General features: G+C 44.3%; 1 protein-coding gene across 2 annotated transcripts; it reads right to left on the bottom strand.

Annotated features, from left to right (window-relative positions):
• Window positions 1-5,032: 5,032 nt before the first annotated feature.
• On the bottom strand, window positions 5,033-24,138 carry COQ2 (coenzyme Q2, polyprenyltransferase). Of its 2 annotated transcripts, none has more exons than XM_048509611.1 (7): window positions 23,812-24,138; window positions 19,461-19,627; window positions 18,328-18,449; window positions 16,014-16,099; window positions 10,934-11,067; window positions 7,229-7,417; window positions 5,033-6,039 (listed from the first exon to the last, which is right to left on the bottom strand). In XM_048509611.1, exons 1-7 carry the CDS (start codon window positions 24,050-24,052, stop codon window positions 5,884-5,886), a joined length of 1,095 nt encoding a protein of 364 aa, XP_048365568.1. In that variant the 5' UTR covers window positions 24,053-24,138; the 3' UTR covers window positions 5,033-5,883. The 2 variants fall into 2 exon arrangements, with proteins under 2 accessions (XP_048365568.1, XP_048365569.1); XM_048509612.1 differs by lacking the exon at window positions 23,812-24,138 and adding an exon at window positions 22,467-22,561.
• Window positions 24,139-24,670: the final 532 nt, after the last annotated feature.

The raw sequence follows: 24,670 nt of genomic DNA, 5'->3' as shown, positions 1-24,670 counted from the left end.
ACTACTAACCAGAACGTCACATTTATTTTCTGCAGCATCAATTTAACTTGAATTTTCCAGTGGAATCTGACACATTAAACTGGTTTTGTGAGTGATCTGAATTATAACCAAAGACCAGATCTTTCCTCAGGACTTAAGATTCAATAGGTAGGACGGTAGGGAAAAAATGCAACCCCCCACCCCACCTCCATCACAATACTGTGGGTTCCAATTGGCTACTCTCTGAGACACTGCTGCTTATCTAGAGATACATGCTAATGGCATTTTGGCTGCAATCCAAATACACTTCCCTGGGAGTAAATGCCACATACAATAATCAAGAGACTACAGAAATGACAGAAAAGAAATGAGTGGTTCAAATGCCTGCTAAAAGTCCTTTAAAAAAAACCTCTTGCTACATTGCATAGCGATGCAGATTTTCTAACCTACCCAAGAAAGGTTATTTGAGTGTTTAGGAGCCTTCTCTGGCTCTTGTGCTAACCTGATATTTAGACATGGTAGCAAGAATAAGTCGTACAACTTATAAACAAATCTCAAGCTGCTACCCCATGCTGGTTAACATATTGTTGTTGTTGATGATGATGTTGAACTAACCTGGAATCCCTTAAAAAGCAAACACTTTGACAATAACAGCCATTATCGAGAGGTACTGTGGTGTAGTGGTTAAGAGCAGGTGGATTCTAATCTGGAGAACTGGGCTTGATTCCCCACTCCTTCACCTGAGTGGGAGAGGCTTATCTGATGAACCAGATGTGTTTCTGCACTCCTACATGCCTGCTGGGTGACCTTGGGCTAGTCACAGTTCTCTCTGGACTCTCTCAGCCCCACCTACCTCACAAGGTGTCTGTTGTGGGGAGAGGAACAGAAAGGAGCTTGTAAGCCACCTTGAGGCTCCTTACAGGAGAGAAAGGTAGGGCATAAATCCAAACTCCTTCTCCGCCTCTTCTTCTTCAAGTGTCTATTGCTTATTAGATTATTGTCTATAATATAAACACATTTTTTCTTAGTCTTCTGATATAACTGCAGTGTTTGATGTTATACTTTCTTTTCTGCTTTCTGTTTTGTTTATATTTATAATGAAAATACATTCTTTAAAAAAGCAAACACTTTGACCTTGATCCTCACTGAAGTTTCATTGAACTACTTGGCTAAGTCTTTCAAAAAGATGGAAATCATCCCAAAATATTGCTCTGTAGAGTCATTTCCTTTAATACTTGCCTTGCACTTCAGATCCGTTTCGACATCTTTTGTCAAGAGACAAGTCCTATTATTTGTAAGAGGTACAGTGACGCAATGGACTGACAGTTATGAGAAATAATTAAAAAATGATTTGGTTTAATGGGTTTTAATGAACCAGATCAAATTTTATTCCAAACAGGTGACTGAGCCAAAAGGATTGTCTCCAGAAATCACATTTCCTTTGACAGCTGATATCACCCTGCCTGCATTTGTTTTTGGTCACTGGCCTCCTCCCTGTAAAATGAGAAGAATCGGTCCATCCTTCCCCGTCCAATTAATGAATCTGGGCTAAACAATTTCAAAAGATCCTCTGAAGATGCCAGCCACAGATGCAGGCGAAACGTCAGGAGAGAATGCTGCTAGAACACGGCCATACAGCCCGGAAACCACACAGCACCCAAGTGATTCCGGCCGTGAAAGCCTTCGACAATACAATTTCAAAAGGCTTTGCCTGTGAAAACTGTTTAGCAACAGAGTTATCCAGGCTTTATCTATCAAAGGATGGTTATCACCTTTCAATCCAATGATACAAACAGGTAAGGGGTGAGCTCAGAACTACAACCAGCAAACCAGACAGAAAACTGTAGAGACTGTTATGGAGAAGTCATTCTCTTTATTACACAAGACAGTAGGAAATACAGGCATGTAAAAATTAACCCTACAATTAGTGTAAAAGTAAGTGCTAAAATTATCAAAGTTCCAAGCATCGTTTAGTCATGTTATAGCAAGTGATAGTTTAAGAAGCAAATCAGGTTTCAGATTCTGTCTCACTTTTATAGCTGATCAAAAAGCCCAAGTCACACACCTAGAAATCTCAACTAGGTTTTTTTCTGAGGCTTCCATCCAGAGAAATCGAATTTGTTGATCACAGTTGTATATCCTTATAGAAAAATATCATTCATCTTTTTCTAAATGTCTGTCATAATCAATGTTACCTGTAAGCTGCCTGTGTGCCTGACCTCATGGTCACCATCTATTGGGGGAGCTGTCCTGGAAAGCTCAGCTCAATGCAGTTTTTGAAACTTTTGCACAGCACTGGGGAACGATTAGAGGGAAAGTTGATCATAACCCTGTGATTATTATCTAGTTACCGGTAAGTGATTTGCTCTTAATATAATCAACTCAAGTGCAAATAAGTCAATCAGCAAGTATTTTTAATTACCCTATCGTTTTTATTGAATTATTGGATATATACTTTATTTAAAATATTTGTAAGGTTGAAATGTTTTAATGTTTGATGTGTGCTGCCTCGGGGACCCTATCTGGGTAGAAAGGCAGCAGAGAAGTGTTTTATATAAATAAATAAATAAAATAAACCGATAGAATATACTATGAAAGATGGTGAGATTATGCCCACTTTGTGCCAGGTTAGTTGAGAATCAGCTATCTAAAATTTAGTCACATAACGTACTGTCTCTCAACAAATACTCTAGATTACAAATAAATTTTTTTAATCCATAAACTACTGGCTTAGTCACCTCTGAATCAACAAACCCAATGTTCAGATCAAGGTGAACACCATGTGAAACAGTATACCTGCTCCTATTCAGACATCACAGCAGGAAACTGGGCACACCTGAATCAAATAAAATGCCACACAGGTGACCTTGTTGCTATTCTTTGAACAACATAAGACCGCACCTTAAACCGAAATTACTTCCAAGAATGATTGTGCAATGCATTATTGTAGTGCTACACAGCTTTCTTAATAAAGGGAAGGGCAACTTGGTTGCATGGCCTTGGGAAAAATAAATGTCACTCATCATTGTAGAATTCACAAATGTGGAAACTCTGTGGACCTGACCTTCTGAGGCCCGGCATCCTTTTTCAACAGGCCAGCATTATCGTATAGAGGTTTCCAGCTGGAAGGCGGTCGCCGGAGTGGTTCCTGGCAATCTTCTCTGGGCGTGCAATCCTTTTTGGTCTGACAATCTGTAAATGAACCTACTGTGTGTCAGATTAAAGGTGTGTGTGGCCTTTAGCAGTTTAAATCACTTTCTGGGATAATATCTGACACGAATCAACCACCTTGAAAAGAACTCATAGCAACTTAAAAAGTTGTAACTGGTTAATTCATTTAATTAGTTTGCATCACCCTTGAGGTTTTAATCCTTTAAACGGGAGCTTTCACTTATGAGAGTAGGTTCGTGGACAGCATTGGGAAACCTCGGAGACAGATTTCTTTTACACATTTGTACCCCACCTTTCTGCCCTTACAAGGGAAGCCAAGGCAGCTAACAATTTAAAATGCACACAATAAATTCATGTTTTAAAACCATTAAAATCAAACACACACACATTCCTGAACACACATCATTAAAAAAATAAACAGTTAAATACATACAAAAATAAAAACGTTCAGAAGACTGAGATACTAGCTCGTGCATGGCTTCCTTTCCCTGAACAACCAACCCACAGGATTAAACAAAGAAGTTAACTTTTATTTAGGGTTTGAACAGAACACTGAGAAAAGTGTGGTAAAGGTCGCAATCTTTCTTTTCCATTGGACTTTTGAAGTGTTGCCCTATGTCAGTATTTAGGATCTTTTGCTACAGATTTACTTTTTAGCCAGCTTTGAGATGCTCTTTGCCATAGCTTCAACACATCCAGCCATTCTCTCAGCTCCCTAATTCTACCCTTTAATTTCCTTAATTGCTGTGTTCAGCTGTCTCACTGACTAACATAACGTTAGCTCCCACTGGCTGTTCTCAGGGAGTGGCGGGACCTAACCTTTCTGTTAGCCGCAAATTCTGACTCCGGTCAAAGACAGTGATGGCGAACCTTTTTGAGACCGAGTGCCCAAACTGCAACCCAAAACCAACGTATTTATCGCAAAGTGCCAACACGGCAGTTTAACCTGAATACTGAGGTTTTAGTTTAGGAAAAATGGTTGGCTCTGAGGCGTGCATTACTTGGAAGTAAGCTCGGTGGTAAAAGGTGGCTTTGCTTTGAAGCAACCATGCAACTCTTCGAACGGGTGACTCCACTTCATCCTAGGAGGGTATTTACTTCCAGAAGCAAAGCCATTGCCAGGCATGTTAACTGAGCTTTTACTCCCAGGTAAAGTTGATCGCACTTTTAGTTAACTTTTGCAAAATTAGAAAAATCCAGTGGGGTTCTGAAGTAGCAGTGCTTAACAGGGTTTACTCTATACGCCTTCCCCAAAACTAGGTCTTAGGGTTCCCAATGCTAATCAATCGAGCCCTGGAAGTGTAGCCCAGGCCAGCTTCCTGAGATGTGTGTGTGTGGGGGCTGGAAGGGAATTGCCACATGATGAACTCTGTGCGTGCCCACAGAGAAGGCTTTGAGTGCCACCTCTGGCACCCATGCCATAGGTTCGCCATCACTGGTCTAAGACCTTGACCAGGTGTTTCAGTGAATTCTGACTCCGGTCTAAGACCTTGACTCGGCGTTTCAGTGAATCCATGGGGACTTGGGGCATGCTACATCAGACAAACATCCTTGGAGAACCAGCATTGTGTAGTGATCGAGAGCAGGTCGAATCTGGAGGACCAGGTTTGATTCCCCACTCCTCCACCTGAGTGGTGGAGGCTCATCCGGTGAACCAGATGTGTTTCTGCACTCCTACATTCCTGCTGGGTGACCTTCGGCTAGTCCAGGGGTAGGGAACCTGCAGGCTCTCCAGATGTTCAGGAACTACAATTCCCATCAGCCTCTGTCAGCATGGCCAATTGGCCATGCTGGTAGGGGCTGATGGGAATTGTAGTTCCTGAACATCTGGAGATCCGCAGGTTCCCTGCACCCCTCTTGGGCTAGTCACAGTTCTCTCAAAACTCTCTCAGCCCCACCTACCTCACAAGATGTCTGTTGTGGGGAGAGGAAGGGAAAGGAGCTTGTAATCCCCTTTGAGTCTTCTTACATGAGAGAAGGGGGGTATAAACCCAAACAAACGCTTCTGTGTGTGAACTAGATGAGCCTTTGGACTGATCCATAAGGTTACCAGCTCAGGGGTGGAAAATACCTGGATTTGGGGAGGTGGGGGGGGGGTGGAGCCAGAGGAGAGTCAGGTTTGGGGAGGGGAAGGGACTTCAGTCAGAGGTGTAAGGAGGGAAAATGGTGCCCGGGCCAACACCTGCCCAAGAGTGCATCTCCTAACCGTTACACCTCACTGGCAGCTATCCCAAAATTACACGAGTAGGAACCAGCTGTGTGGATCTAGAACACTTAAATGGTATAAGTGAGAACACCGCAAAGCCAAATGTCACCTGGACAAAAGTCAAAATATAGTCTAAGCTTCATTGTTCCAGAATACATCACAATATAACTTTTTTTGCCAACCAAGTATTTAACAAGTATAACTATTTGCACTAGTGTTAGAGCTGCAAAATAACAGGTTGTATTTACAAAGCAATTCTGGAACACCTGCTGCAATTTCACTGTGTTCAGATTTCGGTGCAGACACGTAGGCATTTCTCCAAAACTTCCGTAAGAAGATCTCAAACATTTTATTACCCAGACTACATATTCACAGACTTTAGACATAAAAAGATGTCTAATCTTCTTATTTTAAGGACCACTTCCACAAGTGCAAAGAAATAGGTCGCTAAAACAGTCCAGAACTATTTTTTGAAATCTCCTTGGGCTTATTTTCTTGGCCATACAAAAATGTCCCTCATGTTTGCACTAAGTTCCATCTAAAGATTTTCTTGTTTCTTCTGTATCTTTCCTTTTCTGTGAATTCCCAAGAACAATCCCTATGAAAAGCAAGAGCCCTACTGTGCGATTAGAAGAAAACTTTCTCCAGCAGTCTTCAGGACTGTGTATATTCAAAGTGTATATCTGAAAAAAGAGGTACAATGTATTAATATCAAAGTTATCCAGTTCTGTCACTTGTTGAGTCTGCGCCTTGTTAATGCCCTCTTCAGATCTTCCTTCTCCAGAGCCTTTTCTGGGTTGCCACAAATTTACCTTTCATATTATCTTCTGTCAGGACTTTGGACTTATCTCACCTTTTCAGTGGCATAAGTCCATCAAGCCCAATTGGGGTTTTCCAGTAGCGGGGAGGCTTTTTTGTGTTCTTTGCCTCCCCACTCCGCTGGAAAGGCCTCTTGGGAATGGCAGTGCCCTCCGCTGCATAGCTACAATGCCTGGAAGGTATGGACCTCCACAGCCATGCCGCCGTCCCTGTGCCCCTCCGTAGATACATAGCAGAGAGGCAGGGACTAAAAAAAAGAGGGAAGCACGGCCAAGTAACGTGCTTCCCAGGGTAGCAGTTCGCTCAGCCGCAGCTGCAATCCATGTTAAAACAAAAGAATCGTATGATTCTTGAAAAGAATTGTATGATTCTTGAAAAACCCAGTTTGAGGGAGAAAACATGGAGCGGATTCACGTTAGGAGTGGGATCCATGTGAAGTTCCCCCCCAATACGGGTTTTATACTGTGGTTAACCTGCATTTACTGGCCCATGCAGAAGGGGCACCCACAAGGCTACCTAGTCAGGGAGGAGCATGCAGAGAGTCTCTTCCTGCTATATTCTTCCTCCCTGTCTGTTGGGAGTTCCCAAGCATACCCACATGGAAGCATTCAGAAGTGGACACACACCTGCAGATAAAGTTTTACCACCTGATTCTGCGGAGTCATAAAATGGCCCACAAACCACACTGCCCGTAGTGTAATCTCATAGATCTTCATAGATCCAACCTCCATAGGTCTTCAAGAATGAGAAAAGATACCCAGTTCAGGGAGAACTAGACTTCTTTCTCCATCCCTTGTAGAGTGCCCATCTTGCATTGCAGGGGAAGAAAGTAAGAAGTCAGCTAAAGTTTTTGTAATTTACCTGGTTTGCACTGGAACTCACCTTTCAGAAAACAAATTGCACAGGGGTAAAAGTCATGCTATTCTTAGAAAAGCCAAAAGATATGAAACACACAGCATGCGTTTTATCCAGCTGTGGCAGTAAAGAGGCTTAAAAACAGACATCAGATAGAACAAGTATCCCATCAAAACAGCATAAAGTTGGGAATCTAACCTGCTGCGCCAAATGGATGCCTACAGCTGCCACAGCTGTGTAGTATGGGAAAGTCTGATCACAGTTCATTCCTGTTGCAGTCAGACCCAAAAGCATTAGGGCACTGAAGCCACTGAGCCACTGTTTTGTGTTTTCACTGAATCGGAGGGCTGTTGATTTCACACCGATAGTAATGTCGTCTTCTTTATCCTACAGTGGAAGTTGGTATATATGTTAGCATAGAAGTCTAATGTCAGTGACATTAAAAAGACCATGGCAGGGGGAAATGGTCATTGCGTACTCTTTTTTGTTCAGGAAGTGTGCACCACAGCTAAAAATTGTATCTAGAAACATTCCTGGGCATTTCTGCCCAAGTTTGTAGACTAAATGAACGACGAAAAGCACGATAGTTGAAGAAAATCCACCAAATCACATGGAATCCATAGTGAACTAAAGTACTTGAATTCAACTATACTTCTGATGTGTAAAAAGATATATTCTGAAACAGAGAGCCTCTAAGGCAGGGGTCCCCAAACTACGGCCCGGGGGCCAAATGTGGCCCCTTGAAGACATTTATCCGGCCCGCCAGGCATGGTGGCGATGGCTCCATTCACGTACAGTGGGGGCTCAAGGGAGAGGAGGAATCGGCCTCTCTGGTGCAAGGGGCTCGCCCGCCCCACCACCAGCATGAAGGATCGGGGGAGTGAAGAGGGCGACTCCTCTTCAGTCGGCGGGGAGGGAAGCAAAGCGGGTGTGGATTTCCTGTCCCTGGATGCCCAGGACAGCCCTGAGGCTCCGGGTGGGGGAATGAGAACAAACGTGCTTTTGAGAGGACAGGTCACTGTTGAGCCTCAGTCGGCGCAGGCTTTCTATCTCCGAGGCTGGGGCAACTGTGGATGCCAGCTCCCCAAAACACAGAGTCACCCACGACTGCTTGAGCGAACAGGGCACTGAATCCACTGCTTTTTTTTTTTTTTACAGGGGAAGGTATTCCACAGCCTCCCCAACAATATTTGGAGCCCACCCTGTACTTGACATACTTTGGTCACTGTTCTAAAAATAGACCATGACAGAAAGGCTGAAAGGTGAAATCAAACATTTTACAATCATTTGTGCATAGGAATTTGTTCATAGTTTTTTTTAGTCTGGCCCTCCAACAGTCTGAGGGACAGTGAACTGGCCCCGTTTAAAAAGTTTGGGGACCCCTGCTCTAAGGAGAAAATAGAGGCGTACCAGGGGAAAATGGAGGCCAGAGACTTCCATTCCCCAGGCATTCCCTGACCATAGCCTTATTCTCGGACTGTGCCCTAGAACTCAACGTAGCACTAAGGCAAGCCGGAGCCCCTGCACTTGCCTGAACTCTAACCCTAACTTACTATTTTTATTTAATTTTTTCAGTCATAAATTGTTCCCAAAATTGTTATACAAACCCGAAACCTGAAACTGGCCATAGCCCTGTTCTTGGACTGCGCCCTAGAACTCAACGTAGCACTAAGGCAAACCTGAGCCACCGCACTTGCCAGAACCTTAACCCTAACTTACTATTTTTATTTAATTTTTCCAGTCATAAACTGTTCCCGAAATTGTTATAAAAACCCAAAACCTAAAACTGGCCATAGCCCTGTTCTCGGACAGCGCCCTAAAACTCAATGTAACACTAGGGAAAGCCCGAGCCCCTAAGCTTGCCTGAACCCTAACATTATTTTTATTTAATTTATTCAGTCATAGATTGTTTCCAAGATGGTAACAAAAGATAAATTGAATAAAAATAGTAAGTTAGGGTTAGGGTTAAGGCAAGGGCAGGGGCTCAGGCTTGCCTTAGTGTTACGTTGAGTTGTAGGGCACAGACCGAGAATAGGGCTATGGTCAGCTTTGGATATCTGCTTTTTGTTACAATTTTGGGAGCAATTTATGACCGAATAAATAAAAATAATAAGTTAGGGTTAAGACAAGTGCCGGGGCTCAGGCTTGCCTTAGTGTTACGTTGACTTCTAGAGCATAGTCCAAGAATAGGGCTATGGTCAGTTTTGGATTTCCGGTTTTTGTTACAATTTTGGGAGCAATTTATGACCGAATAAATAAAAATAAAAAGTTAGGGTTGGGGTTCAAGCAAGGGCAAGGGTTAAGGTAAAACCCCGATACCATAAATTGACCATTGTTATATAATTGTTATATAAAACCCAAAACCTGAAACTGACCATAGCCCTATTCACGGACTGCACCTAGAACTCAACGTAACACTTAGGCAAGCCTGAGCCCTTGCTCTTGCCTGAATCCCAACCCTAACTTACTATTTTTATTTAATTTATTCGGTCATCCAGATGAAGAAGGTTAGCTGATAAGGACAGCCTATAAGCATCAATGGCTACAGACATTTATTTTGGTATTTCTGTCCTGCCATTATGTCCTAAGCTCTCCATCATCCGCCTAAAAGCATCAACAAAGCAAACAAAAGAGAATCAGGACCGATAAAGCAGTGCAAGGAATTATAAACAAATATACTTAAAATGTGCTTTAGAATGCCAGAGAAACAAGTTAGACCACACACAGTCCTCACACTAAAAAGTTGGGCAGCTGTGTGACACAGCTTCCATTTAGGGTGTATTCCCTATTTAAGCCAAATTTTAGTGTCTCTCAGGGAAGTAAAATGTCTGTTCCCAGTCCTGTTTTGGTAGCAGAGGCCAGGGTGTTCCACAACACCCAAAGCCTTAATATTTGTTTTCACATGAGGTGCAGTGTTATTCCCCTCCACCATCTTTGCATATTTAACATAAGTAATTCTGTGAAAACTGGGAGGGGTTGTATCTCACCCGAGCACTTAACAATTTCCTAGATCACTGTCACTGACCTGCATAGCTCAAGCTAGCCTGATCTCATCAGATGTCAGAAGCTAAGGAAGGTTGACTGTGGCAGATATCTGGATGGGAGACTTAAAAGGAATAGCACGGTTCTGGCAATGGCAAACCACATCTGGCAATGGCAAACCACATCTGAACGTCTCTTGCTTTGAAAACCCTACGGGGTTGCCGTAAGTCAGCTGTGACATGACAGCAAAAAAAGTAATCTAATTCTAGAGATCGAATTTCATTTTAACATTTTAAATCCCAGTACTCCTATTAATTCTTTTTTTTTAATGGCTTGTGTTTTATACTGCGGTTTTTAACTGCAACCTGCTTCATGCAGGATTCTGAAGAGGCAGCTCAGAAATAGTCTAATGAAATTATCTTAGTGTTCAGGACAAAAAAGGAGCCTCAAATCTGGCTGATTTTTGTAGGGCACTTCTGTACTTGTTTGCTTTCTCAAAGAAAACTAATGAGTATGTAGCTGTACACTGTATTGTCGAAGGCTTTCACGGCCGGAATCACTGGGGTGCTGTGTGGTTTCCAGGCTGTATGGCTGTGTTCTAGCAGCATTCTCTCCTGACGTTTCGCCTGCATCTGTGGCTGGCGTCTTCAGAGGATCCTCTGAAGATGCCAGCCACAGATGCAAGCGAAACGTCAGGAGAGAATGCTGCTAGAACACGGCCATAAGCTATGAAAACCACTCTATGCTGCGCCCGGAAAGTCCTCCACAGCACCCTAATATAATCACTGTTTACTAATGTGCAGATTAAAAGCTCCAAAAAGGAAAAAAATTGTACAGATTCATTCTATCAAAAAGTACAGCCAGGGCAAAGTTCACCCCGGAGCATAGGTTTTAAGCAATCAGGAAAAAAAAGTTATATACCTGATGAGCATAAATGGTGTCATATATCAGCGTCCACATAACCCCCGAGAAATACAGAGGTAAGCAAACAGACCAGTCGCACGAGCCTTTGATGGCTGACCAGCCAAGTAAAGCACCCCAGTTGAAGGTGAGACCTAAGTGAAATGACAAAGAAAAGAAAGGTAGTTATTTTTATCTGCCCCTCCTCCAGGGAGCTCTCAAGGAGAGTGTAAATGGGTCTCCATTCCCATTAAGGCCTCACGGTTACCCTGTGAGGTAGGTTAGGCTAAGAGAAAGCGATTGAGGTTCAGCATCATCCAGCAAGCTTCATGACAGAGTGGGGATTTGAATTCAAGTCTCCTGGATCCAATTCCTATCTCAGAGAGGAGCAGAAGGCAGCTGAACACACAGCAAAAAGTGAGCTCTGTTTTTGAGGTGTTAGCCTTAAAACTGTATCTTTAATTGTGTGCGTTTTTGAGGGCCTGTGTGTTTGTTTCTTGAGGGCCAGGGAAGGCTTTTATTTGTGTGTGTGTGTGTGGGGGGGTTCTTTGTTTTTTGGATGTGTGCTTGCCTCAGGCTTCGGAGAGGTGGGGTTTCTGGTGAGTCACCCGCTCAATTTCAACTGCCATTCAGCTCTTTTGAGACATCTCTGAGAGGCAGCAGCATGCGTCGTTATCTCTGAGAGGCAGCAGAACACAGAAAAAAAAATGAAATGCATATATATAGGATGGAGCACCTATATACAGTATATGTAAAAGGGATCTGGGAGTCTTAGTAGTATATGTAACAATATCTGTAAAAGGGATCTGGGAGTCTTAGTAGGCCTAGGCACGGAACATTACGAGTCGCAGCAGTGGTGATGCTGACGTAAAGCCAGGAGTCAATGCAATTTTGGGCTTCAATAGGAGTAGAGTGTGTAGATCGAAGGATGTAATAGTACTGCTCTATTCTGCATTGGTCAGACCTCACCTGGAATACTGTGTCCAGTAATGGATTCAAAGTGCAGGAAAAGAGATCCCTCATAAACATTAGGAAAAACTTCCTGACAGTAAGGGCTGTTCGACAGTGGAATTCACTGCCTTGGGGTATGATGGAGTCTCTTTCTTTGGAAGTTTTTAAAAGGAGGCTGGATGGCCATCTGTCAAGAAGGCTTTGATTGTGTGTTCCTGCATGGCAGGGGGGTTTGACTTAATAGCCCTTATGATCTCTTCCAACTCCCAACCTATGGGCTGGTGACCCTGACTGGCCTGTTGAATTATTGCACAGAGTCTGTGAATCCATTTGTGAACTAAGTGTTGACTTTTTGATCTTTTTGTCATTATGCATTTTTTCAATCCATGGGTACTTAGGTATGGCTACTATCATGTGGAGGTCTGCAAAATTCTTAGATGTCAAAAAGGGGTTCTTATACTCAGAAGCCACTGCTCTTAACCACTACACTGCATTGCACAGTCTCTCTGTATAGTTTTTATGCCTGTGGAACAGCCTCAAGGGGTTCTTATCTTACCTTTCCAGTAAGATTACAAAAGAAAGCAGTTCCTCAATGCTTTTGGGACAGAGGAAAAATACCTGCTGGAAGGGGGCACAAGGTGTTTTCTAACTGGTCTAAATGTTTTTATATCAGCTATTTTAATCTTTCACCTATTAAGAAGAAGAGTAGAGTTTGGATTTATATCCCCCTTTCTCTCCTGCAGGAGACTTACAATCTCCTTTTCCTTCGCCCCTCACAACAAACACCCTGTGAGGGACTTACAATCTCCTTTTCCTTCGCCCCTCACAACAAACACCCTGTGAGGTGGGTGGGGCTGAGAGAGCTCCAAAAAGCTGTGACTAGCCCAAGGTCACCCAGCTGGCGTATGTGGGAGTGCACAGGCTAATCTGAATTCCCCAGCTAAGCCTCCACAGCTCAGGCGGCAGAGCGGGGAATCAAACACGGTTCCTCCAGATTAGATATACGAGCTCTTAACCTCCTACGCCACTGCTGCTCCCTTCTCGTCTGCCTCAGGGTGAGTGTAATTCCCTTTGGGGCAAAGTTTCTCTTACTAACAGGTTTTTCTCAGCCCTAAACACAAGGCACCACAAATCCAACAAGTTCGCAGTTTCCAAGAGGGAAAAAGCACAGAGTTTTCCCTGCCGGGAAAGGGAAAGTGAAACAGGTCAGCGTCTATTTGCCCTCATTCAACTTTTCTGCTCCTCTGTGCCTCTCCGGCTGCTCAGGAGCAGTTCCACTTACTCCCCAGCAGGCAGATAGTGAGCCAGACTGTGTCGTTTCTAAATTCCCACACCAACTTTCTATTGCAGGAATAACATCCTAAAAATATTTTAAAGGCATAAATTTTAAAGCAAACAGTCAACCAGCTGGGCCAGGAGTGAGGGGAGGTCTTGGCAGCTCAGCACAATCAGTGAGGTCACCTTGAGTATACACACAGAGACTTGAGTTTGGCTGGCCAAATACCGTGACTTTTCCTGCAAGTCAGCCAGCCTCAGCTCTTTCCATCCTCTATGGCTTCCAGGCAAAAAGAATCACATACCACAAGCAAAATACTAGTAATGCAAGGCGGGGAAGCATGGAAGCCTAGCCACATTGTGGCTTGGAATAAGCATGTTCCTGTATATCAAAAAGTGAAACGTTACTGCAGCATTTTATGTACCTCTGGGCAGTGGTGGGATCCAAAAATTTTAGTAACAGGTTCCAATGGTGGTGGGATTCAAACAGTGGCGTAATGCCAATGGGGCTGGGCGTGGCATGTGGTGATAGCATTTCACAGGCTGTGGGCTGTGACAAGGGCTACATGAAGCATGCTACCCAGTGCAGTTCCCCTTTGCCCCACCTCCAGATTCAAATAATGACTGTTTAAATATACCGTATGGTAGTGTATTATTTATTTTTTTGTATAATTATATTGATTGATTTTAAATAATAACATAAGCAAGGAGAGAAACCAAAAAACTGTTTTACAATTGTTAGCATATTACAAACTATGTCTAATTGTCTATCTCTCTCAACCCTCCAACTAAAACATCCTATTTTGCCTCCCTCCCTACTTTTCTACTTCCCCTTGGATTCCTATAACTGCTTTATCTATTCCAATGAAAAAAAAAAAACAGAAGGAGAGTTCCAAAATCCTTGAGCTAAAAGAGGAGTTTAAACTCCTCTCTTGCCAATACTCAAATTTCAAGGGAAAAAAGAAAATGAAAAATCTTTACCTATAATACTTTCCCAACCTTTATACCAATGAACAAAAAAAATAGAATTACTATATATTGTATTATTTCATACAGTTCATACACACATGGGGGGTGCCACGGGGAGCAGAAGGGCGCAGGAGGCTCTAGGGGGCAATTTTGCATCCCCCCACTTGACGAGATTTGTTGTACCCAGGGGCAGAGATTACCCCCTTGTCCCTAGTGGAGTTAATCATTAATAACCAGTTTTCCGAACTGAGAAAATTTTAGTAACCGATTCTACCGAATAGGTGCGAATAGGCTGCATCCCACCTCTGCTCTGGGCCTTAGCAGGAGAGAACACATTTCACCGTTTCAAGGAAGTGAGTCAGAGATATGCAAGGAGAGAAAGATATTGCTTAAATCCTGCCCCTCCCATTTCTGAGCCTTACCAGTATTTATGCAAAGTGCACATGACTTTCATTCCATCCTGTGAGAAGTGAAATATGAAATGAGAGCAGGGCTCTTGTTTCTTCAATGGTTACACAGATGAGGGAATTTGGGCAAGCTTTCCTCACGTCTAAGATCTAGGATGCAATTTGTGGTATCAGCTCAGGATTCCTACATAGCTCTTAAAAGGTACAAAAACCTTCTCTCTAGTGATTATAGTCCACCCTATGAGCAGCGGGTGTGTATTATACTGGACAATATGAACCCTGCTAGGTAACTTTGGGTCAGTCACAGTTCTCTCAGAACTCTCTCAAGCCCACGCAGAGGCAGACATCAGCTGAACATCTCTTGCTTTGAAAATCCTTGGGGGGTTGCTGTAAGTCAGCTTTCTTGTGACTAAGTGGTCACAAACACACACAGAAGGCAAGAATTATACATTATACTGGACAATATGCTGCAAAATAGGAATGTAGGGTGTGTGGAAGCAAAAATGAAGCAGAGACATACTAGAACAGTGAAATCATGTAGGCTGGGTGGGTTGTGCTGTGATTGCAAAAATAAACAATCTCGAAACTAGGACCAACCGGTTTGGAACTAGCCGTGACCAGCTGCAGAGAAAAAGATACCAAAAAGTCAGTTTCACTGGAAAATTCCAGTTCTGAGTTCTAGTTGCACAGGCTTACTGGAGGGCTATAAATATACTTCAAAGAGTTCCGAATAACTGTGACTAGACCAAAATATACCCCACCCCCCGTAATTCTGCTTTTGTCATTTCCTATTATGGTACAACAAAGGATTCAGCAGTTTTGGATTTTTTTCTATTTTTTTTCTTCAACAGCAGCAGGGGGAGTGATCGCAGAAGGGTGAAATTTTTTTAATTTTCCCGTTGTACTTTTGCCAGTATTGACTTCCTTATTCCTTCTTAATTAGAATATATGGAAATGCCGCAGTATAACAGAATCAATCCATCATAAATTTCTAAGCCAAGTAACTGCTTGACCAGCTGCACATCCCCAAAGGGTTCCAATTCTACGTGGTAACCTGAGAATTCCCTGAGGTCACTGGAGATGTGAAGAAGAGGAGTTTGGATTGATATCCCCCATTTCTCTCCTGTAAGAAGACTCAAAGGGACTTACAATCCCCTCCCCCCCCCCCCCCACACACACACAGCAAACACCCTGTGAGGTGGTAGGGCTGAGAGAGCTCCGAAGAACTGTGACTAGCCCAAGGTCACCCAGCTGGCATGTGTTGGAGTGCACAGGCTAATTTTGTTCATTAAAGAAACCTCCACAGCTCAAGTGGCAAAGCAGGGAATCAAACCCGGTTCCCAGATCAGAGTACACCTGCTCTGAACCACTACACCACGCTGGCTCTCATATATATCTGGTATATGCATTCCAAAAATACGTGTTATTAATTCCTTCCAAAGCATAATACTATCAGTAGGAACAAACTATTTGCAAGAAATGAAAATTCTTAAGCTCACCCAAGACCAGCTGAGGCCAGTATGTTATTCTCTTCATAAGGGGATAAGTCACCACCAGAGAGAGTGAGGCTGCTCCTAATGCAATACTGTATGCAGATGGAAGAAAAACATCAAAAGTTTTTTTTAATGTAGGTATTTACTATTGTACTCATATTTTCCTTGGTTAAGAACAACTATTGTAATTTCTTCTGCCAAGGTGACCCACAGTAGGTAATGACATGTTTTACAGCAAATCAAGGCTTGGAGCTGATAAGTCTGTTTGGCTAACGGTAGTGCTTTCCTCCAACTCAAGACACATGAAGAAGACACTTTAGTTAATGGAAGAGATCTACGGGAATCAACCTCTGGAATACAAAGTTATGAAAAACTGGCCCCTTCCGCATGGGTAAACCTCTGGCCCCTTCCGCATGGGCAAACCTCTGGCCCCTTCCGCATGGGCAAACTACAGCGGGTTGCCGTCAGGGTTAAGCAACTACGTGCACCATCAAGGCATTAAGCGATGACTCCATGCAGGCAGCTTGAATGGAACCCGTGGAGGCAATGTGGGTTGCTGTCACGCCTTCGCACCAAGGCACGGGTTTTTCCCACTCACCTGCACAGTCATGCTGCCGCCCCTGTGCCCCTCCGTAGCTAAGCAGCAGAGAGGCAGGAACAAACTTGGGCTAGCCTCAGCCATGCATATCAGGGCAAATTTTTTTTGGAAAAAAAAGGGAAGCACGGCCAAGTAATGTGCTTCCTGGGGCAGCCATTCGATCGACCACAGCTGCCATCCACATTAAAACTAAAGAATGAGCAGCCTGGCGGGGCTGCCACTGGGTGCCCCTTGGCCCCATCCTGCCAGGCCCAGCCCTGCCTGGCTGCCCGGGACCACCACCACCTAATGTAAGTGGGGTGGGGTGGGGTGGGGGGACGGCCGGAGCAGGTGTTGTCCTTGGTGCCATTTTCCCTCCCTATGCTTCTGAATACATTACTTATACCCTAATAGTGTTGGCTTGAAGCCAGTTCCCTGGCCGTTTCCGCATCAGGCGGCGAGCTTGGCGGTGGTCGGGCGCATTGCGCCACGACCCTGGAAGACGCTGGGACCGGCCTGCATGGACCGGTCCTTGAAGCAGCTGGGCAGCCGGCGCCGCTGGAGCCGAGCGCTTCCAGCTTCGACCCGGCCTAAAATCCGGAAGCCTCCGGCTGTCGCCGCCGAAGCCTGGGGACACGCCCTGGCCCTCGCCGCCTGGAAACCTTGCCGCAGCGCCAGGGCCGAAACATCCCCAGGCTCCACGGGCGACGCCGGAGGCCCCGGGAGAAGGCGTGAGTGCCGGTGGGGGAGGCTGACATGAAGCCGCTGCCGTTTCTTCCCGGGTGAAGCGGCTTTACGCCGGGCGCTTTCAAAAGAGCGCTTGGGAAGCGGCTCAGGGGAACGCCAGCCTTCACCAGGTCGCCGGTGGGCGCGCTGGAAGGGCGCTGGCTGCTGCAGCTGCGCGTCGCGAATGGTCAGAGGCCAGGAGACGGTGTTTTTACCGTCTCCAGGCCACCATGAATTGCCCGTGCAGACACGGCCCCTGCAAGGAATAGCTCCGTGGTGGCGAACCTTTGGCACTCCAGATGTTATGGACTACAATTCCCATCAGCTCCTGCCAGCATGGCCAACTGGCCAACCTGGCAGGGGCTGATGGGAATTGTGGTCAGTTCAGTTTAGTTTAACCTTTAATGGCATAAAAGTTTGCAGATTATTTACATTTAGACATTTAAATATTGGTATTTAAAATGTTTTCCAAAAACTTAGCCTCTGCCAAGGTAATCGATGGACTACAGTCACTCAGCAAAAAACGAGTGGTCTGGAATTTAGAATAAAAAAGCCTTGGAAGCAGCAAAGGATAAATTAAAATCATACGCGGGCTGCTATGAAGATGACATTCCAGGAGAATATGGGATATGGTTTCAGGAGATCCACAACCACGACAGTCTCTGTTGTTTGGGGATCTGAAGGTATCTCCCAGAGGTTACCGCTGATGGGAAACTATTAAGACGTGCTAACATAAATAAATGACGTTGCTTAATGGGAATTGTAGTCCATAACATCTGGAGTGCCAAAGGTTCAACACCACTGGCAATGCACCGCCCAGGGAAGACATGGCATCTGAATGGGATAACCATGTATAGTTCCAAGAGCAATCCATAAAGATACTGTCTTGCCCTCTTGCTCAAATACCTTTCTGTACAATTGCTGCTGGATTCCAATGAAGATTTTCCACAGGGATTTCAAGGAGTGCATTTGTGAAGGCAAACATTGTGATAGGAATGGCCAAAGTGTTGTACTTACCTGTAATAGTTTAAACACAAAAGGACACATAAAGCCAAGCTAAGCTGTCCTCCAAGAAAAACAAGAGACTGAAAAGTTGAAATCTTCCCAGCAGCCAGCGGCCGACCCGCCGTTCTTGTGACCTAAGGCAGAGAAGTATTTCAGTCATTCTATTATCTCATCAATATATACACACCGTACAGTAACTCTGCCACTTTGGGCTTTCTACATCAATTAATTCTGTCTCACAGATTAGCTTTGGTAGAGTACCAGCTGAATGGCCCAGGCTTGCCCAATCAAGTTCGAGTGTCGTCAGTACAGCATAATGGGGAACCTACAGAGTCAGAGCCTATGAATTCTGCTCTTTATCAATTGTACTAGAAAATGAATCATGTTTTCATCAGAAATGCAAATGTTCTATTCTACAAAATAACTGTCTACGTAAATCCCAGGCAAATACCAAACATGCTATAATAAGCAAAGTTAACACAAAGCTTATAATTTGGACTTGGTCCGATTGGGGAAAGCAATGGGAAACAGTCTGAAATGAAGTTACAGGTTGTGCTTCGGCCTTCTCTGACTGCAACTTCCAGCATGACTCAGTGAGCTGCTTTTGAACTGAGGACACGGGGATGCTAAAAAGATGTTTGGCTGTTGGATTTTGGGAGCGAAGAAGAAGAAGAGGAGGAGTACAAGTTTGGATTTATAACCCCCCTTTCTCTCCTGTAAGGAGACTCAAAGAGGCTCATAATCTCCTTCCCCTTCTCCCCCCCCCCCCACAACAAACACCCTGTGAAGTGGGTGGGGCTGAGAGAGCTCTGAAGAACTGTGACTAGCCCAAGGTCACCCAGCTGGCATATGTTGGAGTGCACAAGCTAGTCTAGTTCACCAGATAAGCCTCCACAGCTCAAGTGGCAGAGCAGGGAATCAAACCCGGTTCTCCAGATTAGAATGTGCCTGCTCTTAACCACTGTACCATGCTAGCTCTCTGCAGCATGCCCATGGACCTCTTGCCGTCAAGTGCAGATGGTGGCAATGCTGCGGCCGTGACAAAGTTTTTCTCAGTGAGGAACTTAACAGAAATACTAGTTTACTTACTTAGCAAAACATTATGAGCCTGCCTGTTCTTTTCAAGTCCACGGAGTTCTCTCTACCTTTTTGTCATAGTCCTGATCCCACATGTCATTTATGGTACAGCCAGCTCCCCGCATCAGGACTGCTCCAGTGCCGAAGAGTAACAGCGTGTACCAGGAGGGCAAACAGCCCGGTTCTGCTGCAAGGCCTATGCTCCAGGTGCAAGGAAGATATAGGAGCCAGGTTCCTAAAACAGAAATGATAAATGGGATTAAGGAAACCAATATCAAGCTCGAGATGTCGATTCCTTAATTTAATCCCACCTCCCCATTTTGCTTTCTCCTTGTCTGGGATTTCCATTACATTCAGGAGGAGGGGAGGAAGACAACGGAGGGTAGATCTCGGATCTGAGAATGTTTAAATGCACAGCCATGAAACGGTACACGCAAACACAGAATAAGAACATAAGAACAAGCCAGCTGGATCAGACCAGAGTCCATCTAGTCCAGCTCTCTGCTACTCGCAGTGGCCCACCAGGTGCCTTTGGGAGCTCACGTGCAGGATGTGAAAGCAATGGCCTTCTGCGGCTGTTGCTCCCGAGCACCTGGTCTGCTAAGGCATTTGCAATCTCAGGTCAAAGAGGATCAAGATTGGTAGCCATAGATCGATTTCTCCTCCATAAATCTTCCCAAACCCCTTTTAAAGCTATCCAGGTGAGTGGCCATCACCACCTCCTGTGGCAGCATATTCCAAACACCAGTCACACGTTGCGTGAAGAAGTGTTTCCTTTTATTAGTGCTAATTCTTCCCCCCAGCATTTTCAATGGATGCCCCCTGGTTCTAGTATTGTGAGAAAGAGAGAAAAATTTCTCTCTGTCAACATTTTCTACCCCATGCATAATTTTATAGACTTCAATCATATCCCCCCTCAGACGTCTCCTCTCCAAACTAAAGAGTCCCAAACGCTGCAGCCTCTCCTCATAAGGAAGGTGCTCCAGTCTCTCAATCATCCTCGTTGCCCTTCTCTGCACTTTTTCTATCTCTTCAATATCCTTTTTGAGATGTGGTGACCAGAACTGAACACAGTACTCCAAGTGCGGTCGCACCACTGCTTTATATAAGGGCATGACAATCTTTGCAGTTTTATTCTCAATTCCTTTCCTAATTATCCCCAGCATAGAGTTTGCCTTTTTCACAGCTGCCATGCATTGAGTTTACATTCCCATGGAACTATCAACTAAGACGCCCAAATCCAAATGATGTCCTGGAGCAGAAAAATGAGCAAAAGAAAAAATTAAGCAGAAGGGAGGGAGTAGGCGATCACTAACTTCCCCAAGGGAAAAGCACACAATTCATTGTGAAACTTATTTTCAAGACAATACTTCCTAATTTGGTTTTCCACAACTTTTTTTTTTTAGTTATTTGCCGTAAATATGAACAAGAAAAAGGAAGAAAGGCATTTTCCTGCTCTTGGTGAAAGAGAATTAGAGAAACTGCACAGAAGAAGTTCGTTCCGACCCAACACACATTTATTTCCTCAACCATTTTGTAAACTATGGACAATGTACAGAAGTGGTAATATACAAAATACACTGAACTGGAGGGAAAGCGACAGATCTCTGACGTACTACACGCTTCCACATTTTTGCTGGTACTTGGATACATTCTGCTAATGAACTCTGAGGACTTGATCACAGTATCTATCAGTGATGCTAGCTAGGATCACAAATTGGTCCCTCATTCTGAAAAACTGCACCACAGTACTTTGAGGTATGTTTCACTGAACAAGGCTCGTATCTCAGTCCAGAGCAGCGTAAGCACTGCAATCGGACACAGCTCTCAACATGAATGTGTTTCTCCCATTCTTTTTTGTGGAGAAGGAGCATCTTACAGAGATTCCACTTTTCACCAGGATGGAGAAGTCCCTGAACACAGAAAACTTAGTCTTTTCACTCAAGAAGACCCCCGTGCTTGAAAGAAATAGCTTTGTGGATATGCATTTTAGACAGCAGTGGCTGCTGCCTTTTGTGCAGATCCTAAGCATGTTTATAAGGGAAGTGGTGTTCAACAGGTTCTGACCTAAACCAGACTCTCCCCTTAATGTTGCCCATTAGACCTTCAATTTCCATTTCTGTATAGACTGTTGTAATCCTAGTCCTATTACATTGTTTATCAGATATCTCGTCCTATTGACTGCATTAGTCTACCTAACGAAATCCAGCTTGAGTCTCAGTGAGAAAGACACGTTCCTAAATAAAGTAAATAAATAACAGAATGGAAGAGTACCAGCTGCAATCAAAGGTCTTGGCAACAAGCCAGTTTGCAGAGTTGGTACAAAGTTCTGGTTCACTTGACTCCAGCAATTCCCTTGAGAAAACATTCGTAATTGCTGGTTCAGTCGTCAAATAAATAGTAAGCCATAGCAACAGCAAGCATAGCCATGTCTGAGTCCCCTTGATGAGGAGAAAAACAGTACATAAATATTTCAAAAGCAGTTAATAATAAAGGAAACAAAGACCTGTCGAATATACAATCCCTAACATCCTTAAGAGTACAAACAAATCCTAGAAAACTCAGTCCAAGCTCAGTCTCCTATTTGCAAGTTGGGGATCTAAGACACAGAAGTATGGAAACTCCCCCCTAGTCTCATGTCACCAGTATCATGATGCAAGAGGAAGTGAGACACACACAGAAAAGAAGATAAGGCATGCTGAGTCTCCTGCTTGTCAGGAAGAGATTGGCTGTCTTGGACACTTCTTGCTACTCACAAGAATAATTTTTTCTATAAGAAGAACACGGAAAATTACAGTTAGGGTTGCCAACTTAATCAGAAGGAAACTAGCCGAGCTTGATAGGTAGCCGTAGCGTGATGAGCACAAGTCTACAGGAACTTTCCACAATGCACTGATGAACAGCTGCATGCTAGTACATCCGCATGAAGCTCGTGTTGAAAACACAAGGGTCAGCTGAAAAGTTGGTGACATTAATTTGAAGACTGTGAAGCAGATCGCAACTTAAATTACATCCAAAGGAAATCACGATGACAGATACTGTTTCTTTGTTTACTTGATTAATTTCCACCCTACCTTTCTTCCCCATGGGAACGCGAAGAGGCTGACATGGTTCTCCAGTCTTCCACTTTATCATCATAATAACCCCATGAGGTTGAGTAGGTTGACAGAGTATGACAATGAGACAAGAACCTAAAGATCAAGCCTAAAAACTTCAAAACCACTGATGCTGTGGAACTGTATTCTAAAAGGCAGCAACCACAATTGTACCAGGTCTGTGAGAAGTTTCATACTGATTTTTTCCCCAAGGGTCTGGTTAGAAAACCATTACTAAAAAGAATGTCCAAAGAAGCGTACTACAAGCCTGCAATAAAAATCGGCGAGCCTTTTTAAGCGAACTAAAATACTTTTTTTTAGGAACAACACAAAAGATTTTTGCTAAATATTTTACAGGCAAAGTCCAATGAAAAAACAAGAAATAAAAATAAATAAGAAAAAACCTCACTCATTATTTTGATGCCATCCTTCATAAAGCTTGGGACACTTTTTCTCATCTCACTTATTCTCACAATGTTGTTATTCTACTATACTGTCAAAGGCTTTCACAGTCGGAATCAACAGGCTGTTGTGAGTGTTCCAGACTGTGTGGCTGTGGTCTGGTAGTTTTTGCTCCTAACAGTTATCCTGTGTACAGCCCGGAAAACCCACAACAACCAGTTATTATTTTTCAGAGGAGCTCAAAGCAGATTCCACACTATGAATAAGCACAACCAACAAAAGGGGACCCTGGACCACAAAGACATCAGGGGGTTTAGAAGTCTGGTACCACCAGAATGAACTGAAACATGGCACGTTTGGATCCAATGCGCACGTCTGCCTTTCATTCCATTTTGTTGGAATTGGTTTTTAATGTTTATATATAGTATATTTTTATACTATTTTGTATTATTGTATTTTTATTGTATGTTTTACATGTAAGCCACCTTCAGTCCCTAAGGAGATTGTCGGGGTAAAAATGTAATATGTAATAATAATAATAAGCATTAACATAGCACTAGTAGTGAAATACTAAGGAGAGTTATTCCAATGCAAACCCATTCATTTCAATGGGGTTAGGCTGGAGCAACTCTGCGTAGGATTGTGCCTGAAGGAGTACAGAGATTACATAATAGGATCGTATTGTACCTGAATATATCTTATTTTTGAGAAACTTGCAACAGATTGATTCACAAAATTCCCCCTCGTCCCCCCTACTCGCTGTTGATTGGCCAACCAAAAAGCCGGTTCTCTCCCGTTCCAGCCCATTGAGCGACAAGAGAATTCGCCAATGGGTTTCCCGAGCTTTGAGACGTCCTAACGAAGACACTCGACAGGAGGCGGGAACTAAGTTATGTGGGCGTTGAGTGACAAACGAACTCACCAATGGGCTTGTCCAGCCTCATGAGGCGTAAGTAGGGCTGAAGGGACCTGGGAGCCGCTCGCACCAGGCGCTCCGCAGAGACGGTGCTGAGAGGCCGCCTCGCCCTTTGAGGAGGCTCATGGCGACTGGGCAGGGCGCAAAGCGGGGCCTCGGGGAGGCGCGTGGCGCTCGCTTGAGCGAGGAGGCAGCATCTGAGGCGAGGCGGCCTGCTTAGGCCCGAAAGCAGTCGTAGGACTGCCATGCTTCCCGGGTTTCCCCTGACGTCACGGCAACGTCACCTGCAGTCTTCCTTGAGATAGCGCGGGCCTGTTCTCATTTTGTTGTCGCGGGCACTTCCGGACTGAGATTTGAATCTTTTTGGAATCTGAGCATAGAGGTGTCAGGGGCTAGAGCGGCGCAACTCTATGCCGGGAGAGGCTCAGGGCCACAAATCGGCGTTGCGCTTTTCGAATTTCCATTCCTGAGGCCGGAAATTCAAACAAGAGTAAGACTGAATAAAGGCTAATACTGCGATAGGGCTTTGCATGTCTGATAAAGGCGGGATGATAATGAAAAAAAGTTAATATATTTAAGGTGGTTCCACTCTAGGAGGCAGGAAACGGAAGGTCTCTGTTGAAAACTGGGCCGGCTGCGTGTTTTGCACATGCGCAGTGGAATTCCCGCCTTTTGTAGCGACGGTTAAGGGCGGACTGGAAATGTAGCCGTTAACTGACGCGCCAGTCCGTCTTGTAAAGGGAGGAGTCCCACTTAGTAGTTAATGCTGTATCAGTCCAGCTTGTCCTCGCAGTAAACAGCCACTCACTGTGCACTGGTTACGTGACACTTGTCGTTTTCCTGGGTTTATAACAAAATGCCATTA

Source organism: Sphaerodactylus townsendi, linkage group LG10 (assembly GCF_021028975.2).
Source record: "Sphaerodactylus townsendi isolate TG3544 linkage group LG10, MPM_Stown_v2.3, whole genome shotgun sequence".
Classification (NCBI taxonomy): Eukaryota; Metazoa; Chordata; class Lepidosauria; order Squamata; family Sphaerodactylidae; genus Sphaerodactylus; species Sphaerodactylus townsendi.
The sequence above is the reverse complement of the archived record's forward strand: the minus strand, read 5'-3'. Positions and strand labels throughout refer to the sequence as shown.